The sequence below is a fragment of the Benincasa hispida genome, chromosome 3, assembly GCF_009727055.1.
Source record: "Benincasa hispida cultivar B227 chromosome 3, ASM972705v1, whole genome shotgun sequence".
NCBI lineage: Eukaryota > Viridiplantae > Streptophyta > Magnoliopsida > Cucurbitales > Cucurbitaceae > Benincasa > Benincasa hispida.
This window is the reverse complement of record NC_052351.1, coordinates 24,610,846-24,632,612: the sequence shown is the minus strand read 5'-3', so window position 1 is coordinate 24,632,612 and position 21,767 is coordinate 24,610,846. Positions and strand designations below refer to the sequence as shown.

The window sequence follows — 21,767 nt, the reverse complement described above, 5'->3', positions numbered from 1 at the left end:
AAATCCTTAATTCATAAACCTATCTCTATTCCCTTTAGTATTATCATTTTGCTATTTGATTATCAAAAAAGAGAGAGAGAGAGAGAGAGAGAGAGAGAGAGAGAGAGAGAGAGAAATTTTGTTAACTTTGTTTTTTTGTAATCATTTGACCCTCTCAATATTTTTTTTGCAAACGATCGAGGTAAATGATTGTGGAGCCACTACACGAAGACGCAACTACTTTATTCCGTCATCACAATCCAAAGGAAGTAGATCGCCGTAAAGCAGGATGCGTCAACAAATAATGCGGTCGACACTATAAATTTGGGGGTTGTATCTTTCCTTGACTTTAGTTCAAATTTCGTTATCGCATCACATTTTAATTTTGAAAGTTTTATCACCGCATCCTCTTTGATTACCGCAATCATTTAACATTGATTAATTTAGTAAGTCACCGCATGATTTCTCTTTGCCAATTATGATTTCAATGATGAAACACATGCTTCTATTTTTTCGTACACACTAGAGTCAACTTAATTTTAGGATAATCACCTCATGAAATATTTCTAGAAGTTAGTGGTTTATGAAACTTCCTAAGAACATCGCATGACTTCTTTACAACAACAACAACAACAACAACAACGAGTTTAGTCTGAGAAAGAGCGTCTTGCTCGTAGTTGGATGTCCGCATGACACACATGGGGGCAAGCCAAAACGAAGGCAAGGCGTTTGGATCAGCATAAGGTCAGATAGAAAAAAAAATATAATGTCTAAAATAAGCAAGGATAAAAATCATTTAACACCCCAGTGAAAAAGTTTTTTTTGAAAATAATCATGCAATGTCTTGGAATCTAGTAAAGTCTTTTTGAAGGTTTATCTTGTGGTCCCTAAACTTTAGAAATATTTTAAGAAGATACCTGAATAAGAATTATGAAAATTTTGGTGTATAGGATTTGAATAAGGCATCCTTGAGAAATCTAGGAAAAGAAATTGCGGTCAACTTTCTAAAGGAAATCTTTAACTTATGCTTGAGGACAAGATTGTTTAAATTTGGGGGTGTGATAACGGGCAGAAATGCACGTTATTACAGTACTAAGTTATTAAACAATGCAGGTTTGCGTTGATAAAATATATAAGATTGCGTCCAAAAAGCATTAAGTTCACAATATTGCGGTCGCATGCGTTCATCGCATTAAAATAGTTAACTTATGTATTTTTGTGCAGAATATGCATTGACGCAAGGCGAAAAATACGATCCAAAGAAATCAACGGCCGAGCGCATCAAAAGATTGTGTTACCGCAAGGATATGCGGTGATTTGTGCTTGCCAACATCTGCTGAAAAAGATTGCAGCATAGAGCCAGCACAACTTGGTGGGCGCATCTGGATGAAAAGCGTAATAAATCACGATTGGACAGAAAGCTGAAGACGGCCGATTCCGAATTAAGTTGACAAGCCGTTAACGAACTACTGTAGCAAGTACACTCAACTTTTCGGTGACATATTCGGCGCATCAGACAGAGAATTAATGCCATCCCATCAATGCAATCATAAGAGAGAAGAAGCCTTTCACCTCGAAGCTCTATAAATACCGAAGGCAATCTTCAGTGAAGGAGTTTGGACAATTAGATAATTTTTCCTTAGATAGAAGTAGCTTTGTTCATAGTTTTCCTTTTACTTAGAAGGCAGAGCGAGAGAAAGGAAGAGACATCGGAAGATCGCTCTGGTCAGCTCGAGAAAGAACCAGAGGCGTGGAAAAGCAAAGAGAGGACTGACTCTCGTGAGAGCGAGATTATCTTTTGAGCAGAGTAGAGAAGAACAATGTAAAAGCCTTGGGAAGCAAGAGATTGCTACCAGGCTCTTTATTCTCATTTCGCATTGTTATTCTGTATTTCAATTCTATATCTATAAAATGGAACTTGCTTATCTACATCTGTTCACTCTCTTAAAAGAATGCATGAGTAGCTAAATCTAGCAAATGGGTTGAGAAGAACAAAGCTAACATGACCTAGGATCTTCATTGCAAACGATCATCTTGTCTTATGTTGCGCCCAACACCCCTTTAGAGCTACTCGAGAAAGAGTCTAAAGAAAGAACCTAAGACTTGAGAGAGTTAGGTTAGAATCTAGACTCGAGAGAGCAAGATTTGATCTGCATAAGCAAGAGATAGGGACTTAGAGATAAGCTCTGTTTGCCAACATACATCGCATGCACCCTAGAGATAGGTTATGATATTATGCGGTCGCCTTGTATGTGTGTATGTCAGTTGTCATTGCATAAACAAGAATAGAGGCTTATGTGTAGGTCCTATAGACTTCATCATATATATCGTATGCGTTCTAGACTTAGAAGCCGTAGCATTTGCGTTGAGAGATGATTTGCTATTGTAGGTGTGTTGCATGATCGCATAACATGAACGCAATCCTAGGAAGTGTTAGCTAAACCCCTTCTCAACCCGTTCCCCGCATATTCATCACATCTTTCATAACATTAACTCTTTTCTTAAACTCCACCACATACATTTTATACCGCAAACAACAAACCTACCAATTATTAATTTATTTGTTACCGCAAAGTCTTCTTAAAAATTATTACCGCATATTTTCCTTAGTCCCTGAGTTCGACCCTGGACTTACCAGGAAACTCAGTAGGATTTATACTTGGATTCTGCTGAGAAAACTTGTTGCACAACGCATTCCCATCACCACAATTTATTTGATTAATTTCACCGCATAAAATTACGCATCAGTTCTCAGCTCTCAACTCTCAAATCAAACAAATCCCCAAAGTAGTAGGTTTGAGTCGGCGCTTTGGCCACTCGCACCCATGCAAATCAAAGGATCGCCCTCAATGGCAGGAGTTCCCAACTCACTCAGGATTGAGGTCATGTTACTTATGGTCATCCTAGTGAAGTGAAGTCTCAGTCATGAACAGAGTTATATGAAGAGACGTTAACACTTCGAGGTCAGGTCTTATACAAACTCTTTGTATAAGATGCCCCCGTTTTCATGTCTGCTACACGAATGATCAGGATCAGATCATCTGTGACAAGTCACAACACTTGTAACAGTTCTACAAAATGGGCCGTATCCGTAGTGTTACCAGGATAAGATTTCCCTCCTATATCTATATACTACAGACTATTTTGGTTGTCACTTAAGACATGATCTACTTGTATATCACTACATACATGCTTAAGTTACATAAAGACAACCAGGGATATTAAGTTTATTGATTTATGGTAAAATAAAAACAATATGCAAACTCAAGAAGTGAAGTAAATATCATATATATTATCCATCACAAGCGTTCTTACAAAGTTGTTTACAAACTACAGGACATTAGACTTTAGGGCATAAACCCCAACATGTATGTATGTATGCTATAGCTTAGTTCATTACTTGTTTATATAAAAGTTATATATTAGTAATGAATGAACATTGCATGAAGCATGACACTACCTTATGTTAATTTATAATTGTTGTAAATAACTTATGTACGCCTAGCTTGCAATATCAGTTAGTTTTAATTGTTTCATTTCTTATAAGTGTTATAATTAATGAAATTAGAATTAAAATTAATAATAAAGAGTTGCATGCAGACCTTAGGCTTTAATCATATTTTAAAAGTGTTTTAAAATTTGATTGAGATAGATCTAAGATCACATTTCTAATAAGATTTGAAATCTAAGTTTAATCTTTTAAATCGGTTTAATATGATTAATTGATTCCTAATAAAAGATTAAATATGTAACAAATGTATCTAAAAGGGACCTTTTGTCTAAGGTTGATTCTGGCTAGGCTGGGTACTTAAGTCAATAGAAACGTCGCACCCCTACCTAAGAACCTACCTGGAAAGGTGAAATAGATAGATTTGTTACATGCATGTAAATTTGATGAAAGTCTTTCAAAATCTAGGGTTGCCCAACATATGTGCTTGAGGCTAATCCTAAGAAACTGGAACCACGTTCAAATTTATGCCTATTTGTAGGCTACCCTAAGGGAATGAGAGGTGGTTATTTCTATGGCCTAAAGAAAAAAAAATGTATCGACAAGAGTTATTGAAGTAGGTTCATCTAGTAGGTCAAATCTACCTCAAGTGTTGAGGGAACCTCGACGTAGTGGGGGGGTTACGAACCCACCTATTTGCTATGTGGATTTAACTGAAATCCTAGCTATGGTAGTTGATGGCGAGGTTGAGAATCCATTGTCTTACAAGAAGGCAATGGAGGAATTGGTATCAGAGCATCATTTAAGCATTCATTTTGGTTTAATTTTGGCTTGGTGGGTGTTTTTTCATGAGATATATGAAAATGGTGCACTGATATGGTTTTCTAAGATTTGGTATTTAAATTCTCTTTGATTCCTTTGTTAAATTTGTAATTGGCTCTTGATTGATGAGCTTATATGTGTGCTCAAGAGCCTTTAATTTATTTGGAGTCATTAGAGTTGAAATTAAGTCTTAATTGAAGAAAGAAGTGAAGAAGGTCGAGTTGTAGAAATTTGTTGCTGAGCTTCTTCCAGCCAGCGTTGCAATGCTGCTCTTGTGCATTGCAACGCTACTCATATTGCTAATTGAGCAGCGAGTTTCAACTGGTCAAGCGTAGAGCATCGAGTTCTGAACCGGTTTGACGAGTAAGGACGAGCGAGTTTGGCCAGTTCGACCGATTTTTTTCAATTCCTGTTCGGTTTGGCCTAAAATGGTTTTTGGTTGGTCTGGTTCAGGAAATTCTGGTCTGGTTTGGCGTCGTTCAAGTGGTCCAGAAGCATTTTGGAGCCAATTTTTGCTGATTTTTATAATAATTAGGCCTTTGTTTGCTTGAAAATGCCAAAACTAAAACCATATCTGTATGTGTTTAATTATTTATACATGTGATGTATGTCATAATTAAATAAATCTTGTATGTGCATAAAGTATGCCATGTAGATTTAAAACCCCACCATAGGAAGCATGTTACATGCATTGAAAATATGTTATAAAATGTTATAATATATAGTATGCATGTTTAGGGTTTCTTTTATTTAATATAAGTGTTATATTAAATATTTAATGCCTTTGATGTATGTTGTGGATGTTTAGCATGTCTAAAATCTTGTAAGTTGTTATGTTAGACATTTAAAATCCATAACAAAAAATAACTGCATGCTCACGTAGGTTAATCACCTATTTTAAATAGTTAAAATATGTCGTTAAAACATGCAAAACTAGGGTTACAAACTCAACGGCATATAATCCTATCTAAGGCTGGGGGTATTTAAGTTGACGGTCTACAGAACACCTCCTACTTGGGAATTATGGCCAAATAATTTAGCGTTGTTAACTAGTTTTATGAGCAATACGTGAGCGATGTGAGATTTTAAAACTGGTTTATCAGCTAGACATTGTAGGTTAAATCCAAATATAAACGTTTTGAATAAAAACCTAGACTTAGGTTGTTTAATTAGCCGGAACAAGCCTAAGGAAATGTATCCCCGTTTAAACGTTAGAACACTTCAGTGGGAGTTTAATAACATATATGATATGCTATTAGAACACTTCAGTGAAAATAAATAATGTATATGATATGTTAGAACGCTTCACTGGGAGATTAATAAACATATATGATATGATTATTTTTAGCTCTCACGTCCCTAAGAGTTCACAATCGAAATTTATGTTTCACTTCGTGTCACCGTGGGAGTGACCTTTATTCAGAAAGTGTTTATAAGAATCGAGATTTTAGTGAATAGAGAAGTTGCTCACCATAAATTAAATGTGATGTTTTGATTTTAATTTTCACGTTTCAAGATGTTCACACCTTGAGGTTCATGTGGCACTTCGTGTCACCCTGGGAGTGACCTCCATTCGAAAAGAGGTTGCGCGAATCAATATCAAGGTGAATGAGAGGAAGCTGTTCAATAGAAAATCAAATATACGATATATTGATTTCAATTCTCACGTCCCTAGAAAATTTCCATCGTGAGATCCGTGCAACACTTCGTGTCACCCTAGGAATGACCACCATTCAGAAAGTGTTCGTCATGAGGTCAAGATCAAAGTAAATGGGGGAAGTAGTTCATAGTAAGTGGGTAAAGAATATGTGTCAATGTATCTTGCGGTCTCTTCTGTTTGTTTGGACCATGAGATTCCTATGCTGCACCTGCTTTTCGTCTTTAAGTCAGCCTCGCTAGTTGTTTAATGACGGCTATCCCCTTGGAGGGTTTTAACATAGGATTAGGAACAACTCAAACTCCAGAAATGGATAGGATTTCTAAAGTCGTTTTCAACTTTCACTTTCCAATTTGGGAGCATCGTTGGGCCGACATCTGAGGTATAAAACCAGAGGGTTACACTTACAAAATTACTAGTTAGTAATTTCTGACAAAAAAACGGTAGCTAAATGACTATCGGAATATGAGTTATTCTGGGGATAGTATTTAGTCAATAATGTCGTGTTATAGTATCATTGCAAAAATAATCTTGGGTATATTATTACTTTACTAAAAACTTGATTGGGATTAAAAAGAAAATTCACTGATAAATTTTGTTTATATTTTTCAGAATGGCGAGTTCATTAGTACAATTGTTGGCATCTGATAAACTTATTGGGGATAATTATGTCACCTAAAAAACAAACCTAAATACTATACTGGTGATAGATGATCTACGGTTCATTTAATAGAGGAGTGTCCTCACATTCCTGGCTCAAATTCAAACCGGGATGTTTGGGATGCATACGACAAATGGATCAGGGCTAATGACAAAGTCCATGCCTATGATCTTGTCAGCATATTTGATGTCTTGGCGAAGAAACACGAGAGTATGGGTATTGCCAAAGAGATTATGGAATCTCTCCATGGGATGTTTGGACAACCATCCTTCTCCTTGAGACATAATACTATTAAATATGTTTACAACTATCATATGAAAGAATGGGGCTTTGTTAGAGAACATGTCTTGGACATGATGGTCCATTTCAATATGGCAAAAGTAAATGGGGTTGTCGTTGATGAGAAGAGTCAAGTTGGTTTTATTCTACAATCTCTTCCGAAGAGTTTTCTATAGTTCTGCACTAACGCACTTATGAATAAAATAGAATATAACTTGACTACTCTTCTAAATGAGCTACAGGCTTACTAGACTATGATGAGAGAAAAAGGTCTAGAACCAGAAGTAAATGTTACTACTGCTGAGAAGAGAGAGACGTCCTCCAAAAAGCTTGATATTGCTTCTTCTTCACAGACTAAGAGTATTCCAATTAAGAAGAACAAGGGGAAATAGAAGAAGAAACCCGTTGGTAGAAGAGGCAAGGCTAGTGTTGCAAATAAAGAAAAATGTTTCCACTGCAATGAAGAAAGGCATTGGAAGAGAAACTGATCTCAATACCTTGCAGTGAAGAGAGTAGAGAAAGCAAAACAGAGAAACTAGTTCCTAAAGATTGCTTGCTGTACTTCAGTTGACCAGTGGGAGATGTTGTTGTTGCTATCTGAAGATGATTTTATCTACTTTTGTTATTGTAATGAAATTTGTTTTGTCTTGTTGTAAAGAACAAATTATATAAATTTTTGTTGTAAATGAAATGTTCATTAACAAAAGTTATGTTTGTTCTACTACAAAGCAACTTCTGTTAGAACCAACTTAGTTAAAATCCATTTGTAAATATTTAGATATTTAAAATGGCTAGAAATCAATAAATGCAAGTAATTATTTAACCTAAAATGATAAGTTTAGAACACTTGAAAAGTTCAAAGTGTACAAAACTTGTTAGATAAAATAAAACCGAAATACGTCGATTGGATCAAAGTATAGAAAGTTTGAGATTTCTAGGACTATTTGATAGAACATGAAATCTAGTGAAAACTTTGTACACCTAGTTGCCTTAATTGTTTTTTAACATCATTTCAATTTTAAGGTATTTTTGAAATCTATATGAAATATAGAGAACTCATAAAAGTTGTTTATATAGTTCAGAAATCTGAAAAGACCAATATAAGTGCTAATATCAAACCCTTAAATGTTGGAATATTGTTCGAGATCACTATGTATTATTTGTTTCCATAAAATCTTGCATATATCAATAAAGAGTTATTGATTGAAATTGACATTGTAAACAAAAGTTGTTTCAGACAGGTCAAATGTATTTTACTCAAAGAGTTGAGAGTACCTCGATGTAGTGGGAGGAATGTATGACTTCCTAGCCATTATTGAGAAATAAGTGTTGTGAAAAAAAGATGCATTCCCAATATAGTTTAATAAGAAGTTCATTGTATACTAACATGTTTATAGTGATTCTCTCGGCTAAAGTGTTTGAGAATCTCCTAGTAAGACTAGGACTACCAGGTATATAACCTAGGGCAAGTGAGAGAAAAATCGAGTATGTGATACCGAATGGTAAACCATGGGTATGTGATGCCCTAGTTTATTCTATGTCTCTTTAAAACTAAAAAACTCAGTATTATATATTTAGATATATATGTTATCACTGGAGTTTTAGTCCAAGTGGGAGTCTGTTGGGTTTTATGTCCTAAAACTCATGGTTTGTAAATAATAAAACTTATTCTGAAAATTCAATAAGTTGTTATTAAATATAAGAAATTTCTTATTTTGTTTTAGAAATAAATCCAATAAACTAAAAGATCCATGACTGTTACATGAGTACTTGAACTTTATGTGGAGACATAAAAGTGGATCAGGTTCAAGTAAATAGTCAAAATGATCTATAGTATATGAATAAGGTTGGGTGCCTTATTTTGGTAACACTATCGGATGCGGCCCACTTTGTAGTTGTTACAAGGAGTTGTAAAGTGCTATAGACGAAGTGATCCTAATTCATACATGTCATGACATGAGAAGTGGGGGCGTCCTATGCAATGATTTTGTACAAGATCAGACCATGAAATTAGTCACTCTTACTTTATAACACGATTTACTGTTTAAGACTGACTATTTCAAAACGATGATCTAGGTACTTGACCTTAATCCTAAGCTAACTATGAACTCCTGTTTATTCGGGATTATCCTTAGATTTGCATAGGTAAGGGTTACCTCAACATCACTGGCTCATTAAACCTCCATTTCAGGGCTAAGATCGGTTAGATAACTGAAGACATAAGATGCAAGATGGAATTCACTCCTACCCGCTTTCACGGATAGTAGAGAGGTTGTTCCCTTAAGTGTTGACTCTGGGTCTTGAACAAGGGGCCCTACCCTCTCACTGGCCTGAAAGGGACTCAGTTTGTTAATCGGATCACAAACCAATTGTTCATTAGAGGATCAGTGGGACTTAAGGAACAAGAGGTAATCTCGAGGGTAAAACGGCCATTTGACCTAATCGTTATTACGAACAACCTGTGAAGGGTTAACTTAATAATCATGGTTATATCAAGTGGACATAATATATCTACAATGAGGGGAGTGCAACTCTAGGCTTTAGTGGAGTGACCCAGTAGTTAACAAATGAGGGCTAATTCGTCATAAAGAGTTTAGCCAATTAATCTCGGATTGTTGAAGTCCATGATCCGTAGATCCATGAGGTCTCCCTACTAGCTCACAAATGGATTAGCCTTAGAGTAGCGTGATAAGTTAATTTGAAACGTTCAAATTAGAATTAAGGGAATTAGTAATTATATGTGTTATAATTACACGTTTAATTTTGGGAAATTAAATGAAATGGGAGAATCAATTAATATTTAAATATGATTTAAATATTAAATTCATGAATAGGGATTCATGATGGTAGGAATATATTAAATTAATGTAATATTTGATCTTTAATTAATTAGAATTAATTAAATTGTTTAATTAGTTATTTATTATTAATTTTATTAGAAAATTAATTAATGAATTAATTTTATAAAATTAATAACGATTTCATTTTTGAAAATTGATTAAACCTAATGAATTAGAATGCTTAATGATCCCTTTACTTCCGTTGTGTATTTTTTAACTCTAACAAGAGGATGTTGACAGGGATGAATGGATTAAAACCATGGATCTCGAAATGGAGTCTATGTGCTTCAATTTAGTGGATCTAGTAGATCATCATGATGGGATTAAACCTATAGGTTGTAAATGGATCTACAAGAGGAAACAGGATGTTGATGAAAAGGTGCAAACTTTTAAGGCTAAACTAGTGGCAAACGGTTATACCCAGGTAGAGGGAGTCGACTATGAGGAAACTTTCTCGCCTGTTGCAATGCTAAAGTCTATCTAGATCCTCCTATCCATTGCCTCATATTATAACCATGAGATATGGCAAATGGATGTCAAGACTGCTTTTCTGAATGGCAATCTTGAGGAGACCATTTATATGGTGCAACCCGAGGGATTCATAGTCCAAGGTCAAGAGCAAATGGTTTGCAAGCTCAATCGGTCCATTTATGGACTGAAACAGGCATCTTGATCTTGGAATATAAGGTTTGATATTGCGATCAAATCTTATGGTTTTGATCAGAACGTTGATGAGTCTTGTGTCTATAAGAAGATCATCAACAGTTTAGTAGTTTTACTAGTGTTGTATGTAGATGTTATCCTACTCATTGAGAATGATGTAGTCTTACTGACTACAGTTAAGAATTAGTTAACGACCCAATTCCAAATGATAAATTTGGGAGAGGCTTGGTTTGTTCTGGGTATTCAGATCTTTCGAGATCGAAAGAACAAAATGCTAGCACTGTCTCAAGCATCGTATATTGACAAGATGCTTGTCAAGTATTCGATGCAGAACTCCAAGAGAGGTCTATTGCCTTTCAGGCACAAAATTACTTTGTCTAAGGAACAATGTCCTAAGACTCCTTAAGAGGTTGATGATATGAGACAAGTCCCTATGCATCTATCGTGGGCAGTTTGATACATGCGATGTTATGTATCAGACCTGACATTTGCTATGCAGTTGGGATAGTTAGTAGATATTAATCTAATCCAGGATATAATCACTGGATAGCAATTAAGAACATCCTCAAGCTGTAGAGAACGAGAGACTACATGCTTGTGTATGGTTCTAAGGATTTGATCCTTATAGGATACACAAACTCTGATTTTCAAATTGATAGGGATTCTCGAAAATCCACTTCAGGATCATTGTTCACTCTTAATGGAGAAGCAGTAGTATGGTGAAGCACCAAGCAAGGATGCATCGCGGACAGCACCATGGAGGCTGAGTATGTAGTGGCTTGTGAAGCTGCTAAGGAGGTCGTTTGACTCAGGAAATTCCTGACTGATCTGGAAGTTGTTCCAGACAAGTCAAAGCCCATCATACTTTGCTGTGATAATAGTGGTGCTCTGGTTGATTCCCATGAGCCTAGGAGACATAAGCGCGGCAAGCACATAGAGTGGAACTATCATCTCATCAGAGAGATTGTGCATCGAGGGGACGTGATTGTCACGAAGATAGCTTCGGAGCACAACGTTGCTTGTCCGTTTACGAAGGCCCTCACGGCTATAGTGTTTGAGGGTCACTTGCAGAGTATGGGTCTATGGGACAGACCACGGCTGGACTAGGGCAAGTGAGAGATCTTATACTGGGTGTGTTTTCCCTAGTTTATTGTTTTGTGTACTTGTATTTTATTATCTTGTACACCCCACTAGCTTTAGGACAAGTGGGAGATTGTTGGGGTTGATGCTCTAAATCTCATAGGGTTCTATAGTTTGTAAACCTTGTATGAACAAACTTGTATATGATTAATAGTATTTGATATTTTATTCACTTTGTCTATGAAATATGTGATATTTTAGTTGCATTAACCATAAACCAATAAACTAACATCCAATGTTATCATTGTAACTTAAACAAGTATGTGGAGACATACAAGTGGATCATGTTTAAGTGATAACCTAAATGGTCTGTAGTATATGGATATGACTGGGTACCTTATCTTGGTAACACTACGAGTATGGCCCACTTTGTAGATGTTACAAATGTTGTAAAGTGCTATAAATAATCTGATCTCGATTATTTATGTATTAGACATGCGAACGGGGATATTCTATACAAAGGAGTTTGTTTAAGACTGGACCACAAGATGCTTAGTCTTATTATATAACATAGTTCATAATAGAGACTTTCATTTCACTAGGATGACCATATGTAACATGACCTTACTCCTGAGTGAGTTGTGAACTCCGACGGTCTTTTAATTTGTATGGGTGAGAGTGGCTAGATTGCCGACTCAAAAAGCCTACCGTTTGGGGATTCGTCTAATTGGGGAGCTAAAAACTCAGCTACACAAGATGGAATTCACTTCTTCCCCGAAGCAGGGATAAGTAGATAAATTGCTCCCTTAAGGGCTGATTCTGGATCTTGAACAATATGGCACCACACCCTCTCCTAGCACGAGAGAAATTTAGTCATAGTAGGACTATGATCTATTGTTCATTAGAGGGATCAGTGGTACTTAAATGAATGAAAAACATTAAATTTTTGTATTGATATGGACATTATAATTTACATTTTATTATTTTTCAATTATGAACAATAGTGGTAATATGGAAGAAAGAAAGATCAAGAATTTTTTATTTAATATAATATCTCTTAAAGTTAGGACAGTTAAAGATAAACAACAGTAAACTTTTCTTATTACTAAGAAATAGAATTGTAATTTTTTATAAAGTACATTTTTCTATTAAAAAAGGAAAGAAAAAGGAAGAGTATAAAATAAAAAATGTTCTTTTAGTTTAAAGAAAAGAAAGGAAAAGTAAATTAAAAAAGGGGGAACACTCGACCATTGCATAAAAGGAAAAAAAAATAAAATATGTTGATTGAGTGTTGAACACTTGATCAGTTAAAAAAAATGGCAATCACATCACTAAAACTACCATACTTTCATAATTTTTTTTTTCCATAATTACAATATTTGAATAACTATTTTCAAAAGTTACTGTTTGCACGAGGTTTCCATAAGTACAACCTCTAATATATAATTCTTTGATGCATTTAAAGTAAACTTTAATCTTTAATTTCGTTTATCTTCTTGGATGACCAGTCTTTGGGCTTATTGATCTTCTTGGATGATCTTTGGGCTTGATGATCGACCTTTTGGCTTGTTGATCTTCTTGGATGATTGATCTTTGGGCTTGATGATCTTCTTGGAGGATTGGTGTCTGCACGAGGCTTCCAAAGAAACTTGTTTCTTGGAGTTGAACTTGTGTTGATGTTGATACGATGTGGTTCGATCTCTAGTACTTGATCCTCTTATTCTCTCTCAGTTGAATGCATACGCTTAAGAAGTAGAGCACGTAATTTTCTTGAAGTTGAAGTTTTGGAAGAGTTCTTGTATCTCCGTCTTCAAAGAGTGTAGAATCTAAGTCTTTTGATTGTTAGGAGAATTCTCTCTGGCCTCTCTGGATTGTAGAATTGTTGACCCCACAAATGGAGTTCTCAGGTGGGCTTCATGGACTTGGGCTTAGTTGGTCCATGGGCTTGATCCAATTAGTTGGACTTGGGCTTAGTGGGTCTGGCCCTTAGACTTGATTAGTTGGTTTTGGGCCTGATTTGATATTTGGGTCCAATTTAGCTTATTTTTGGGCTTAGTTGGACTTTAAACCGAAATAATAATATCAAATTGGGCCAAATTAATTAACGTTCGTCATTAAAATTTGTCTTTAACTCCAATTTGGACACATGTCAACTTCTAATTGATACCAATTTGATCATTTGAAATTTTGTTACTAATTTAGTAAATGACGTGAAAATTTGTGATTGGTCCAAAATTTATCCTTTAACAATTACAATATCTTCTCAATTTCCTCCAAATATGAATCAATACGGAACACTGTGCTATATATTCTTCCCATAAATATGTCCTACTTATTTAGGATGGCAAAGTGTTATTTTTTATTTATTTTTTTTATTTTTTTAACAATACAAAGAGTGTGTGTTAACCACCTAATACTCCCACCACTTATTGTACAATGAGTCATTAATCACTTTCTAAATTAAGAAAAAGAACTATATAATTTTTTAAAAATAACTACAGCAACTGTATATATTCATTTGTATTAAATTATAAATTTAATCTTGTATATATTCATCTCAAACTTTGCAAATTACAAATTTAATTTTCGATCTTTCAAGTTTTTTAAAACAATTTATGGATTTCCTAAAAACAATAAAAATGTAAGGTTTAATTAGATATAAAATTCAAATTTATATCTTAGAATAATAAAAAAAAATTTTGACCTATTAGACATTAACAATGAAAGTTTAAGATGTAATTAGATTAAAAATAAAAATTTGGCGATCTATTAATTATTGTTGGAAGTTATGGGACCAAATAAATATAAATTTTAAAGGTAAGAGATTAACCTTTACTTTAAAATTTAACCTACAAATTTATGTATAATAAAAAAAAATTTCAATACATTAATAATAGTCTCGTACCTAAATTAAGTCGAAGTTCATTATATAAAAATAGTTTACTAGAAAGATGAATAATGATCTAATAAAAATGAAATGAAATTAAATATTGTTAAAGGTTGCTCGAGACAAAGCATAAAGTCTATGGGAAGGTCCAAACCTAGGGAAAATTGGGAGAAGACATGGGGAAACACGCTTCCTAAAAGAAAAGTCAGACACTGGAGTTCTAAATTGACTAGCCTAGCCGTTGAATATATACAAATTGGAAAATAACTGCATCTTGCTTGGTTTGACACCTTGCAACATCAAGCACGACAAATTACTCTAATATTATCAGAGTTACATTAACCATACAAGAATATTAGAAGAAGAACATTGTAAATAATCTTATTCGATAACCCAAAGGAAAGTGAGTAACATCCTAAGGATAACTTTGACTTTAATTTTGCGTGCTTAGTTGAACTATACATTACAAATCTAGACATTGGAGTGTGGTAAATTCGACACCGTTTTGAGAAACTTTCGTGTATGTCAATTTAAAAAGTAGGACTAGATTAGAAGACTAACGATTAAGTCTCTGACAAATCTACAAAAATCGTAAATACATGCAAACTTTGTTCGCCGACCAATATTGTTACGAAAGTCAATCGATATTGAACTAATGAAAAATTTGATGTAGTAATTCGTTTAAGTATCGTTGATGATGAATGAAAAATATAGAAATAAAAAGATACACAATGGTTAATTGGGATTGTGAAAAGAGGAAGTTGGTGGGAGAATAGAGGTTGAAGAAAATGGTCACACCATAAATGGGTGGCAGCTCACGATTTCGATGCCTAACATTTTCGTCCTTATTCACTTAGTCAAAATCTCAGTCAAACGCCAAAGATATTCCTACTTATCTTCAACTCATTCAAAATATCTACACATCTACATATACCAATAAATATTTATGACCGTCATTGTTTCGTTTTAGGATTAAAGAAAACCCAAGTCACTTTTAATATCTGGATTAAATACAAGTTACACATAATACGCTACAATAGTCATCAATTTCAAATCATTAATGTATCAATTTTCACCCATTTTTTTTAATTTCATTAAGTCGAACCTTAAATTTAGACAATAGTTGCATCATTTAACTCCATTTCAATTTCTACTATTTACTCACTAATTATAACCAAACAAAAAATAGAATGTAAAAATTTTCTTAAACTCATAAAATTAATAAAATCATATTTTGGCACAAGTTTAGTTTGATTAATGTTTTCACTAACAATGTCAGAAGTTTATTTATTTATTTATTTTAAACTCAAAAGGTTGATATTGTTTTACGTTAAAAGGATAACAATATATAGCAACATCATAAAGTAAAGGTATTTATAATCTTTTCATTCTCACAAATAAAGAGTCCATTGAAGTTTGAAATGCAATTGGAAGAAATGGAAGTTTATAGTCAAGACTAATAAACTTGACTAAGCTTATAAGTATAAATAGATATTTTTGAAGAGTGAAAATTAATTATTTGATTTGTGGCGTCAACCATCATTTTCAATCTAATAAAATTCAGTAGTAAAAATGACAAAAATTGTAGCCCTAGATCAATGTAGGCCGTAATTCTTGTATATTATTTCTAAAAAGGAAATATTATGCTACAATGATGGAGAAAAGATGGAGAGGAAAGGGTATTTGATTTTGATTACTTAGCATGTTGATATTAGTAAGTTATCATGACCAATATTGTAATTGCAATGCTAAAAATGCAGGCTATTTATACACTCTTTTAAAAGAAGAGCAAGTATAAAATTATTAGTTTAATTTGTCAAAAAGAGACGAGCAAAGATGCTAATGTTTTCAAAATAATTGATCACGAAAAGAGATGGTAGCAGCCAGCCACAAGACAAGTGAAAACGCGTAGACTAAAAGTGCGTCTCGTAGTGTTTCTGTTTAGTGTAAAATGTAAATCCTGCTTTGCTTTTGCTTTGCTTGCGCCATTCCATCTCCATGTGACGCTGACCTATTTAAAATTCTAATTCCTCCTCCCCACTCTTCTGCATTGAAATCCTCCCTCTCTCCCCACTTCCTTCTACTTCACTCACTCTTCATATTCTCCATCTCAATTCAATGCAAATACTCTCTCAAATTAAAGTTTGAACCCCAATCTGAGAACCCAGATTTCAGAAATGGCTCGACTTGGGAATTTCAGACCCACAAAGGTATTCTTGCTGTTTCTTGTTTTCGTCCTTTTTGCAGCGGCTTTTCTCTTATGTGTGTCCGCCGAATCTGAATCTCCAAATGGAGAATTGTTTCGGAGAGGAAGAAGAATTTTGGAGTCGGTGGAAGAGGATGAGCCGAAGAAGAAGAAGTCCAGTGATGCCTTACCCACCAAAACTCAGAGCAAGCTCATTAAATCTCCCACCCAATCCTCAAAAAATCAAACCAAGCTCATTAAGAACAATTTGTCGACCAAGAACAAGACTATGCTTGGTAAGGCTACCAATTCCACTAAACTGACATCCGGCGGCATCCTTTCGAAGGTTGGGCTCAAGAAGCTCAATTCCACATCGAAATCCTCCAATTCCACCAAAACCACTTCGTTCTCTGCTAAGAAATCATCCGATCTACCCAAATTAAGCACACCCAAGAACAAAATGACGACACCCAATTCCTCAAAACAATCCCAAACAACCCATCTCGACAAACCAAACAAGGAGCAGAAATCAGAGAAGAAACAAGCACAGAATGAGGAAAAACCCAAGAAACAAGTAGAGGCCAAAGCAAAACCCAGTTGGGTCGACGATGATGAAGACGACGATTTGGTCTCGGAATTTAGAGATCTACCCACGAAATTTCAGAAAACTTTGATCCCAGACCTGGCGAGAATCTCGACCACTTCCAAGGCATACCTTAATAAAGCCAACAAACAAATGACAATGGGATTCAAACCCATCGTTGGTAACAAGTATGCCTCCACCATCGCTTCTCTAACCTCCTTCGCATTCATTTTGATTCCATTAATCTTGGTAAGTCTTTTATTCAATCGGATCAAGGCTTATTTCTCACTCCAAAAGCTCCTGATATTCATCCAAATCTATCTCGCAATCTATTTCGGCATCCTCTGCTTATCGTCGGTGGTCACCGGGCTGGAGCCACTCAAATTTTTCTACTCCACGTCGCAATCAACCTACATTTGCTTGCAGGTGATGCAAACCCTTGGATACATATTGTATCTCCTGTTTCTGGTGATGTACCTGGTGCTGGTGTTCTCCACCGATTGTGGGCTGGGCTCGAGGATGTTGGGCCTGGCCCAAACCTTCGTCGGGTATGCAGTGGGGTTGCATTACTATGTGTCGGTGTTCCACAGGATGGTTCTACACCAGCCACCCAGGACGAACTGGAAAATTCATGGGATTTACGCCACGTGTTTTCTGGTGATTTGCGGGTTCGCCGGGGCGGAGAGGAGGAAGAAATCTTACTTGGAAGAAGACGGAGCAGAGGGCAAGAAGAGTTGATTCAAATTCAATTCAATGTGGAATTTAGTTTTTTTTTGTTGGTTGTGACCAACAATAATTTTCTTCTTCTTCTTCTTCCGTTTTGAATCTATTACTGTTTAGTGTTGGGAATTGTAGCACCAAATGGCCAAAAACCAAAAGAAAAGAAGGGTGTCATGCCATTGGGGTAGGCTATATTTTATTATTCTACTACAAATTTACATCACATTATTGTTGCAAAGAAGATGAAAATGAAAATGAAAAATAGTTATTTTCTTTGGGTTTTGGTAGTGTAAGATTCGAAGCCATGGAATCCGTGATATGGTATATTAATTAAGTGGAGATAGAAATAAAAGGAAGTTAGTTTTGAGGGCCCATTGGGAATGGTAAATTATTGAGAATAGAGTGAGTGAATTGGTGAATTGGTGAATTGGAGATGTGGATTTTGTCAGTTATAGAAGATGGGAAAGCGTTGTGTCGGTGGCTACGAGGATACCATGCGATGGGTGTTGTATTTAAATTTTTATGCATCACCGACTTTTGAGTGTTGAAATGCGGGTTGTGACTTGAATGCAAAATCAGCACCTCCTTTGTTTTTTTCTCCAAACTGCCTCTCTCCCTCTCACACCATTTAATAATACCCACCACTTACCTTTTCATACAATTATTAACCTTACGCTCTTTTTTCAAACTTCCAATGTCAGACTCTCTTTGGTTCGTATTCCATTTTTCTTTTATGTTTTCGTATTTATTCAATTAAAATAAATCAACAACTCCTATTCTGTTTTTTAAAACCATTTTTTGGAATCCATCATTTACGTTGTGCAAATTTTGAAATCAATTTTTTATTTTTTATCCAAAATTTACTTAAAAATACATCGTGTCATTGTATAAACTTAATTTTTTAAAAAAATTAAAATATGTATTATAAATTATATAATATTAAAAAATAATAATTATACAATTTTTTTAAACATAAATCAAGTTCATAAATAAATTTTATCAACTAATATTTAGTAAGTAATTACAACTGATTTTATGGTTTATGAATATAGTATGAAATACATCTTTTAGATTAAAATCCTATATCTAACACATATTTGAAAACATAAAATACAACCTTGTTTTCAAATTTCTAATTTTTTTTAATCAATTAACTTCTAGAGATTCACTTTTAAAAGTTACTTAGATAATCCAATTGTTTTCTTAAAAAAAAGAAAACATTGATTATCATCCTTTTTTAAGATGAAGAGAGGAAGAAAGTTAATTAGCATTTTCGCACGATGTAATGAGAGCAATTTTGAAACGTCAATTTGTAACTATGGGCCATAAATGAAGGGACAATAACTCAGACAGTTACAAAATACCAAGAAAAAAAAGAAGTTGTTAAATTTGGTTGTTGCTTGTATTTTGTTGAGAAATAATAATTTCATACGGGTGGCATCATTTAAGAGAGAAGCTAGTTACTAGCATAGTTCGGGACTTGGCAGGTATAATTGAGTAGAGTTTAATTGGATGGAATTAAATAGAGAGTATTATGTTATCCTGATTACGACAACAACAATTTTTATCCACTTATGAACTAAAACCAATAGTTACTTCAAGTGTGTGTCAATTATTAACAAACCAACGTTGTCCATTCTCGTTCAAGCAATTAGTGAATTAAACTATCTAAAAAATAATAAAAACTTGCACTTTCGAAACTTTTATAGTAAAAAGTAAATATTTTTAAGATTTTTCTATTTATAAGAATTTCTTTAAAAACAATCAGACAAAATACAAATGTTATTTGGTGATATTCCATATGCCAAAGTCATCATATATTGAAAATTTTATTGTGGTTGGTTGCTCTCGATGGGTAGAAGTATACATTGTTCAAATGTTTCATGTCCTTGTTTGCACCAATCCATCAATTTCTCTAGGTTTAAAAACTATTTTGTTGTCTAGATTTGAATCTTGTTCTATTCTATTTTCTAAACTTTTAAACACTTCTTAAGTTTTCAAAGTGTTTATTTTGATCTATGTTGTCAAAATTCTGTTAACTTTTAAGGATAAAATATGTTAAAGAATGAAATTGCATCTAACATGAGTTGAGCAAGATGAAGATGAAATAAAATATTAATGACCGATGAGCCCAAATAATGAATAGTAAAATCTTGAATTCAGTGACTTTTGAGATCTCCTATAAAAATTGATTTACCACCTAATTCAAAATTGAAACCTTAGGTTTTTTAGCTTGATTAACTTGTTTAACAACCTAATCATCCAAAAATACAAGTTATCTCACCTTTTTGTGTAAGAGTTAATAAAATTTTAGGGAAATATATCTTTTTGGTCCTTAGGTTTTGGGTCTAGTTTCTATTCAATCCCTGGGTTTCAAATGTTACACATTTATTTGTTAAGTCTTGAATTTGGTTTCAGTTTAGTCTCTGAGTTTCAAAATGTTACAATCTTACCTTTGACATTTGAGTTTTATTTTAGTTTGGTCTCATGTTAAAAATATAAAATCTTGAAACTTAGAGACCAAATTTGCAACAAAACTCAAATCTCAAGAGTATAACTATAACATTTTGAAACTTAGGGACTAAATTAAAATAATACTCAAAACTTAAGGACTAGATATGTAACATTTGAAAACATAAGAACCAAACATAAACTAGATCCAAAACCTAGGAATCAAAAATATATTTTCCCTTTTAATAGCAAGGACCATAATAAGTAATTAAGTTTAAGGACTAGAATGAACATTTTTAAAAATATAAAGACCAAAATAGAATAAGAATCAAAATTCAAACATCAAAATAGGGTTTAAGCCATTCTCTTAATGTATAAAAGAAACAACAAATTATTGAAATGCAATATTCTCCATGTTGGAACAGTAAACCCTAATAATCAAATAAGTTCAATATCAGTCCAAGTTAAAGACATAAAATAATGATATAGTTCCCAAAAATTAGAGCTTTATATTTTTCATAGCCAAGTCAACATCATTTAGTGCCAATCTAAGTAATTGAGTATACGTTTAAGATAATTTTATTCTTCCAGCCCAGATATGATAAAAATAAATTTAAAAAAAAAATCTAGTAGGTGTAAGAGCGTCTTTTTTTTTTTTTTTTTTTAATTTTTTTTCAAAAGAATTTGGTTTTAGCCATTTTCTTTTAAAATTGCAATATCCAGGTCATTAAACCGTCTACTGTCTAATGTCTTTTTGTGAAAATGAAAGAAAGCAATAATAATAATAATAATAAAAGATAAAAAAACTAATTGAAGGTCAAAAAATGATGGCAATTTCAAACTGTGTTTGAAGTCAAAGAGTCAACTATAGAAACGCGTGGGCTCAGTATTGACAAATAATGTTTAATGGAGGATTAGGTGTTCATTAATCCCACTTATCTTTTGACAATACATTTTTTCTTTTTTAGTATAATTGTTACAAGTACCAGTTTATTCATTTGCACATTTCTCATGTCCTTATTCGGGAAATTTGGAATAAATTAAGAGGGTGAAAGAAAAAACATCTCTCGACTCGCAAGATCTATTAATATTCTCTCTATTATTTATTCGATCATTATTATTTTTAATGTCATGTTGATATTTTTTTATTTAACATATCTTACCCATTCAATTATCATTTTACTTTTTCCGTCATCTTTCTTTGCAGAATCATATTTGACAGCTACCACATGAAATTAGGATCTCATCTTATTGTAAATGAAATTTCTTGCAGCGAAAAAATAAATTAATATAAAAGATGGTCAAATTAATGCAAATGCTTCTAAGTTAAATTAAAAGATTATAGAGTTGACAAATGAAACAATGTCATGTGTGTTCAAGATATGATTATATATACTATATAGTAACAGACCATTGTAACATTGATTATTTTAAAGTGAGCTAGAGGTGTGTGTGTGTATATTTGAATGGTAAATATTTAGTACACATCAGAATATGCATAATAAAAATTGT

At 33.7% G+C, this 21,767-nt stretch overlaps 1 protein-coding gene across 1 annotated transcript; it reads left to right on the top strand.

Moving 5' to 3' along the window:
• The first annotated feature begins 16,182 nt into the window (after window positions 1–16,182).
• On the top strand, window positions 16,183–18,176 carry LOC120074049. The gene has a single exon (XM_039027027.1). It carries the CDS (start codon window positions 16,494–16,496, stop codon window positions 17,820–17,822), a length of 1,329 nt encoding a protein of 442 aa, XP_038882955.1. The 5' UTR covers window positions 16,183–16,493; the 3' UTR covers window positions 17,823–18,176.
• Window positions 18,177–21,767: the final 3,591 nt, after the last annotated feature.

What these genes read in the sequence shown, in the direction of transcription:
- LOC120074049 (XM_039027027.1), top strand. Translation starts at nt 16,494, where the DNA reads ATGGCTCGACTTGGGAATTTCAGACCCACAAAGGTATTCTTGCTGTTT.